The sequence below is a fragment of the Azolla caroliniana genome, unplaced genomic scaffold, assembly GCF_043228905.1.
Source record: "Azolla caroliniana isolate FFs.n. ecotype wild unplaced genomic scaffold, voAzoCaro1.0.p SCAF_20, whole genome shotgun sequence".
Classification (NCBI taxonomy): Eukaryota; Viridiplantae; Streptophyta; class Polypodiopsida; order Salviniales; family Salviniaceae; genus Azolla; species Azolla caroliniana.
In genome coordinates this window covers 2,909,626-2,917,669 of record NW_028230455.1, presented here as the reverse complement: position 1 = coordinate 2,917,669, position 8,044 = coordinate 2,909,626, and the positions used below count along the sequence as shown (strand labels likewise).

The 8,044-nt window shown below is 37.5% G+C and overlaps 1 protein-coding gene and 1 non-coding gene across 2 annotated transcripts; both read right to left on the bottom strand.

Moving 5' to 3' along the window:
* Positions 1–4,518: 4,518 nt before the first annotated feature.
* LOC147850804 (small nucleolar RNA Z103) lies at positions 4,519–4,629 on the bottom strand. The gene has a single exon (XR_015531641.1). It is a non-coding gene; the product is annotated as a small nucleolar RNA Z103 (small nucleolar RNA).
* A 524-nt stretch (positions 4,630–5,153) lies between these two features.
* LOC147850803 (uncharacterized protein At4g28440-like) lies at positions 5,154–7,293 on the bottom strand. Its single transcript, XM_087335944.1, has 2 exons — positions 6,826–7,293; positions 5,154–5,764 (listed from the first exon to the last, which is right to left on the bottom strand). Exons 1-2 carry the CDS (start codon positions 7,208–7,210, stop codon positions 5,571–5,573), a joined length of 579 nt encoding a protein of 192 aa, XP_087192070.1. The 5' UTR covers positions 7,211–7,293; the 3' UTR covers positions 5,154–5,570.
* Between the last annotated feature and the right edge of the window lie 751 nt (positions 7,294–8,044).

The following is an 8,044-nucleotide window of genomic DNA, read 5'->3' as shown; positions in this document are numbered from 1 at the left end:
AATACGCAATTGAGGTATTTGCCTTGTACGTATACAACACAAATCACATATAAATTATATGTCAATTGAGCTATTGACCTCATACACATATGTAAACGTTTTATACAACCAATTAATCACCACTACAACATCCTTGAATCAATGAACAAAAACACATATTGACTATACATTATTAGATTGGGAGATGAAAGAATAAAAAAATAAAATAAAAACAGAGTTACCGAAGTTCGCTTCTTAATGCCTTGTCGACCGCACATCAATCGATTGCCATCCAACAAAAAATCAATCAACAAACAAAACATTAGAAGAAAAGCTCGGATAACAATTGTTAGAGCTTGCCACTAATGTAAGCATATGATAAGGATTTAATGATTAAATAGATAAGAGAGGAGACAGAGAGAGAGAGAAGGGTGTTGATCCACCTGACCACCCCTGTGCAAAGGGATCGAGATGGACTCAAGCCTCGAGCAGCATCCCATACCACCGTTGTGGCGTTGAGTCGTATATGGTGCCGGTGCGCTCGTTACAAGAGTTGACCCACCACAATGACAGAGTCTCGACATAGTCGATAATGTATAAAATGAGGGTAGCTAGGCCTCATATTTATAGCCAGACCAAAAGCCCCTAGGCAAGTTCACATTTGGCCTAATGGGATGATCCGAACAAACCTGTTTTGTAATGGATACAGCCTCCGGAAGAATTATGCTAGGTTCAAGATTGTTTAGTAAAAAAATGTAATTATATCAAAGAGGGAAGGTCAAGATAAAATAAGAATGATTTTGTAATTTTTCAAATGGGTGAAATTTTATAATTGAATTTTATTTTATTTTTTGTAAAAATGCAACCGCCTCAAGAAGGGTGGCAAAGGTGGTTGTCCCCCCTATAAAAGTCCCTCTCCCATGGTGGGTAAAGGCATAGAATATAAAGCAAGTGAAGGAGCTCGCAAGGGGGGAAGAAGGGTGTCATCAAGGAGGTCACTCAAGAAGATGGTTTGCAACCTACAAAGAAAATACAAAAGCTAGAGAAAAAGAAAAGGAATAAAGAAAAAGAGGAGCGCCAAAGTGTTTTATCTCAAATGGTTCACCCCAAGAAGAGGTTGGGAGTTTATTTTGGTAAACAAGTTTTGTAAGATAGAAGTACATAGTGAATATATAAAAAAAAATAGAGAAAGAGGAAAGTTGGAGTGGTACACCATTGAAGAATTCTCTGTAAAAGAGGAGAAGTTAGGTTCAAGTCTTGCCACATCAAAAATTGTAAGTGTTGTTCTCATCCATTAATTTCCATACCCGACACCTTCGCATCTATCTTGTCTTCTTGCCATCACACCATCCGTGATTACGCCATCAATTAATTTCCTTACCTGATAGCTTCGCATTTGTCTTGTCTTCTTGCCATTGTACCATCGGCGATTACACCTTATCATACCGATTGTCCCCGAGTCACAGAACCTCGGCAGTTGCAACACACAACCACAATCTTTAAGACATTGTGCCCTCACAAACTTGACACTTTCCTTTCTCTCCTATTACTTTCATTTTTATGATAGTCCATTGTATGGTATCCTCTTTACTTTAATAGTTTACCAAGAAGTTACCTTTATTGCCACAACATTATGATGAAGTAAAATCTCACCTAAGCATAAGAGTTAACTAGCTTCAAGGTTATGTGCCATGTCATTTATAAGATGGTGAGTCACTAATGTGAATGTTTATACCACGAAACAATCTATGATCAAACATTATCATCACAACAATGTGCCCCAAGCAGGTGCATGCCATCGATGGTCTATATTATATATTGATTCATTATAAATTATAATCAAACGTTCAAAAACTCATAAAATGTATATTCAAGAATATGAAGAAAACATGACATAGCCAGTAGTAGCATAACAACTTACCACTAGGGTGACCTAATTTCTAATGACAAAGAAATAAAAAAAGAAAAGAAAAAAGAAATGATCAAAAACTCATAAAACGTATATTCGAGAATATGAAGAAAACATGACATAGGTAGTAGTAGCATAACAACTTACCACTAGGGTGACCTAATTTCTAATAAGAAAGAAAGAAAGAAAGAAAAAGGAACATGACACTAATATAAAATTTTGCCATGACATAGGCAGTAGTAGTATAACAACTTACCACTAGGGTGAGCTAATTTCTAATAAGAAAGAAAGAAAGAAAAAGAAGAAAAAGGAACATGACACTAACAAGAGGATATGAGAAAGTTGAGTAGAACGGCCACTTACCACTATGTTGTGCTTAGTTCATAACACTCATAATAGAAACAAAAGAAAAAAGAAAAAAACTATTATAACACTCATAAAATTTTGCTATGACATGGTACTAATGTGAGAGAGCAAGCGAGAGATGAGAAAATTGGGAATCGAACCCAAGACATGACTCCTTACCACTAGGGTGAGGAGTCACAACAATACATGAAATAAAATAAAAACAAAAGGACCATGTATTTTTCCCTTTTCAAACACGTTTGTTTCCAAACGTTTGAATGCTTGCACGAACACGAATATTACGTTCTATGCTTGCAATCAAGAAGTATTATTCTCCTATAACATGTACAAGGCATAATTCCATAGACCTTAGTTATGTGTATAATGGTTTTTCTCCTCTCTTTTTAAAATGATGGTTCACAAATCACCTATCACAATAGGGGTGTGCTCATCACAACAAGAACATACAAGTTCCCAACATGATGGGACTGATTTACCACTCACAACATGAACTAATAAGTTCAAACACAATGTGAGTATAACCTCTCAACATGATAGGAGTTCTTTCACTCTATATGAGATAACTCTAGAATTAAAGTAGCTTAGGCATGGTGGGACACTTCACAATACAACCATCTGAATTGTCAGATCAATTGGACAATCATAATGAGAACTTTAGGCCATCAAACAAGGGCACTATGATACATGTTTCCAACCTTTTGACATGATCGCTCATAACAAGAGTGGGTTGTTTGTGCTAACCTTAAAAAGCTTTTATAAGAAGACCTTTGAGATTGTTCTCAACTACACCAAACACTTTTCATTCTTTACCTAGGAAAGAGGAAATAGCTATGACTCTTTAACTATCAATTGATATTGATCTCTATTTAAGATTTCAACACTTCTAGTGACAATTATTACATTGACTTTAAAAACACCTCAACTTTTTCATATACATCTTTAGATATCTTTACACAGTATTTCATTATCAAAACTTGAGAAAAACCAAAACGTCACACAAATCTATGCATTCAATTCATCCACCAAACATAATTGTAGCATGGGCCCAAAGCTACAACAATGGTGCTTATTATGCCTTTGAATAGTGCTAATTGATTGCTGTCCAAGTCTCTTGATTCAGCAACAAGCCAAACCCTATCATGTTCTCCCCCACTTAGTTTTTAAAATTCTCAATCTCGTTACATAAGATTATTTTATGTTCCTTCACTTCAAGAAAGGTTTTGGGTATAATGAGAAGCTCTGAAAGCCACAGGCCACAGTTCTTATCACCTGCCATCACCCTTGTTCTTTTCTTTCACCTCATTGTTAACCATTTCACAAAAATATATATGACAAAGAGGTGTAGTCTTTCACTCTAAATCCATTTGGGCTTCTAGGGCTAGTGAAATTATAAGAATTGCTCATTGTGGGAAATCTAATTTACAAATTTCGCATCAAAGACTGACAACCAATTCCCACCTGCAATGATCTACACTGTTAAAACTCTCAAGAATTTAATATATGTCAATGCATTGAGTTTCAATGACAATCGTTCGATCATTCCATGCTACTGCCCAAAAATTCATATGTAGTTAATTCATTTTGATATATAACTGAACTGAACAAGTAATGATAGACAGGAAAAAGAATACAGTATCTATGGTATTAGTATTTAGCTAGTATTACAGCAAACAGACTTACAAGAGTAGATACATAACTTTTAGACCGACCAATCCATATCCTCATCTCCATAATTAATCAACAAAGCTTTTTCGAATTTTGATTTATGATTAGATCTTGACATATAATGCATCTACATACTCATTTTAAATTAATGTACTTACCAAATATGCCATTAGCATGGAAGATACAAATCCAAATTAAGCCAAAGACAAGAGGGGAAGCATCCAAAGGGCTTGACATATAATACATCTACAAACTCATTTTAAATTAACGTTCTTATTAAGTATGGCATTAGCATGGAAGATACAAATCCAAATCAAACCAAAGACAAGAGGGAAAGCATCCAAAGGGCTTATATTTCTTTGATTCACTCAGTTAACAAGAAAATCACAAAAGAAACATGCATATAGCACAGATTTCTACCATAGAACCATAAATAGCACAAACTTCCCAATAGAAAAACAAATAGCACAACAATACAACAAAAGAAACACATAGTACAAAATTCCACCATAGAAACACAAATAGCACAAAAGATAAACATCAATATTACCATTTCGATATATACACAAGAAAAGAAATTCACTAACGTATTTTATCTTGTGGATCAGAACTTCTCTGGCTTTCTGCTCTTCTTTTCAAAAGAGCATGAATTATATCAGAATATCAAATCAGCTTCGCTCATTCGGGGAAAGAGTTGTCATCAATTCCACAAACCATCAATATACAATAGAAAAATAAAACGCACAATAGATAAGCACGCATGTTAGCATTTCGATATATGTGCAGGAAAAGAAATTTTTCTTGTGGATCAGAACTTCTCTGGCTTTCTGCTCTTCTTTTCAAAAGAGCATGAATTACATCAGAATATCGAATCAGCATCGCTCATTCGGGGAAAGAGTTGTCATCAATTCCACAAGTCAAACACCTTTATGTTATTATAAATGATGTGCAAATCTCAACCTATAAACAGCAGCAGTAATATGTCTGTAAATGCAAATGAAGATTAACAGGTTTTATAGGATATATAAACTGAACAGAGGCAAACGCAAATGCAGATAAGTCTGAGCATATCATGAACAAGGTAGGCACCCATGTGGAAATCATAAGAAACAAGCAATATGTCTATAACATGTAAAGCATACAATCACTGATGACACGTCCCACAGGAAAACATCAATACATCAGCTGGACCTGTAGATAAATAGCACTCATATAATAACGACGAACAATAACACTTCAAGCTGCTTCCAATTAAAAAGGTAATAGTCACATTAAACACCAACTGGTACTGAGTGTAAGACTTTCATCACAAAGAGGAGCAGAAACAGACCTTATTGATTAAAAGTCAGAACACCCTTTCAAACTAATGGCTTTTAAATCTGTCAACTTCGTGTATATGCTCCCCCGTGGATCCTTATCATGTATATTTGCACATCCAGATGCAGAGCACATCTGCAAAGGATATCTCCAAATGATACAAGACTATATTTCTTCTATTATACTTCGCCTAACAAACATCGAAAGTAGATTCTCGGCTTTGGCAAAGAAACTCCAGTCAAGATATTCTTGCATTCATTGCTTTGTTACCCAAGCAATGCAGTACTTTCATAGCTTTTGAGTTGAAACGGTTTGGAAATGATAACAAGCCAAGCTATTGCTCCTCTGGGACATTAACAAGCTCATACTCCACCAGAGAGAGATTGTTATCCTCCTTGACAGTAAAAGTTGCAGGTTCACCCACCTCAACTCTACCCCATCGGTCAACAGCTAGGCGCATAGACCCTCGAAACATGTCTATTTTTGCATTCCTTAGAATCAAAGTGGCATTCTCTTTAACCAAGTCAACTGTCACAAATAAAGCAAACACATTCATCAATTCACATGGCGCAATCATGATAAAACCAAATATAGAAGGAAACCAGCAGAAAATTCAAGGAACAGCTCTAAGATATCCACGACAATTGAAGTTGAAAAGAGGGGAAGAGAATTTCGGGGAATATCAAACGGTTACCAGAACCTAAAACTGTGAATGATGTATATGTTAAAGTGTGCATGTTTAAGAAAATAGTATGATTTCTAGCAACAGCATCAGATTCTTGAACATTCCTAAGCGTACACAAATAAGAAAGTCTTCCGCAAGGGAAGGCACTAAATGACATTAATTTGGAGAAGTCATGCCTTAATTGCAGACATTGATGAAATGCCAGACGCAAGCGAATTTCAAGCAGGAATGTGCTAAGAAAAGGTTTCAGCAATTAGGAACTCTCAAACAGAATAGGGACTCACTAACAAGTCTAGAAAGGATTGCATCCCTAGGAAATCGGATTCCCGGTGTCGAGTTTCAAGAGATGAATGAAATGGCAAAGAACCTCAACACATCAACAGAAATACATCCTTACGATAAAAGTTAAGACAATCGAAGTAAATCAGCCATTACGTCTATAGACATCAGCATTCTTCAAGGTGTATATCGTAGAACTGTGAGCAGAAAAAGAGAAGGCAAAAGCAGGAGTCGGGAACAAAACAGATAAAGATACGCACAGATCTCGTAGATTAGAAAGAAAGAAAATGATTGTCACAGGAGGAGGAGGGTATGAAGCAGAGAACAAGAGGATAAAGAAGCGGCTTCTTCGGATCAAGGAAGACAATAACAAGAAAAGGAACAAAACCTAACCTTGACAGGTTCAGAAGCGGAGAAGAGAGAGAGTCATCACAGAAGAAGAAGAAGAAAGAAAATAAGGAAAACAGAAAAAAAAGCAGAAACAGACAAATTAATCGTGGAAATGACTGATGAAAGACGAAAGACAGAAGAGAAGGAGGCAAATACAGGAAATAGAAGACGTAAGTAAAGAGGAGAAACAGAAGCACATAGAATTGCAGACATAGCGAGAGAGAGAGAGAGAGACCTTGTTCATTGCGAGCGGTGAAGACGATGGAGGCGGTGTGGTCACCGACCAGACATTCGGCGATGCGGACATGGCGAGCAGTGGCGGGATTCGGTCGAGACCTCTGGACCACGAGCTTGCAGCTGACGACCTTCACCACGAGGTTATGGCCAGAGGTCCCTGGCTGGAGCTCCTCCACAGTCATGAACACCGGCTTACGAAGCTGCTGCTGCTGCTGCTGCTGCTGTTGCTGTTGCTGTGGAGGGGGACGCGCCTGCGCCTGTGCCTGTGCCTGTGCCTGTGCTTGAGACTGTGCTTGAGTCTGTGTCTGTGTCTGTGCTTGGACCTGCTGTGCCTGTGGTTTGGCCTTCGGCTGATGTTGCTGGCGAGGGGGTTGAGAGGCCATGGAAGCTTGAAACAGGATTAGGGTTAGGGTTAGGGTTAGGTGCAGGAGCAGGAGCAGGAGCGAATAAAAAATTAGAAGGAATGAGGCTCTGTCTTCGTCACGGTAAGGGGGGATTTACTTTCAAAAGGAATGACTTATTATACAGTTAGGGTTAGGGTTAGCGTTAGGGTTAGGGTTTGGGCAGGGTTTCTTTGGATCTCATTTCACACATAGATACACATACACACACACGCCGCGGAAGGGAAAGATCGTGTTTATCTGGCCGGATACAGATACAAACATACAGACACAGATACAGATACAGATACAAACACACAGATACAGATACAAATACAAACACACAGATACATATACAAAGAGAGAAAGAAAGATATGTTAGCGTCTTCTACAACCAAAATTAACGTCTTCTAAGACATATAAATACTGATACAAAGAGAGCATGAAAGAAAGCAAGAAAGAAAGTTGTATTGACGTCTTCTATGACCGAAATTAAATTTTACGTGTTAGTGAGTGCCCTACATTGCATCAGAGGATCCACCAGACCTAAACCCCCTTTGAGAAGTCGGGGCTATAATAGTTTTCCAAGCTACCTTTGGTCTAACATACTTAAATTTAGTAGAACCCCAAAGGAAATTCCTAATCAACCTATGCAACTTTGACAACAGAGATCTAGAGAATAACTAGACGGACAAAATATACTGCATTGAGGAGAGTGATACTCTCGATTAGAAACAACAAACCTACCCGCAAATGGCAGATTCTTAGAACTCCAAAAATTCAACTTCTTTCTCAAAGAAAGCAGTAAGGGTTGGGTATGAGCTTTTGGGAAAGATT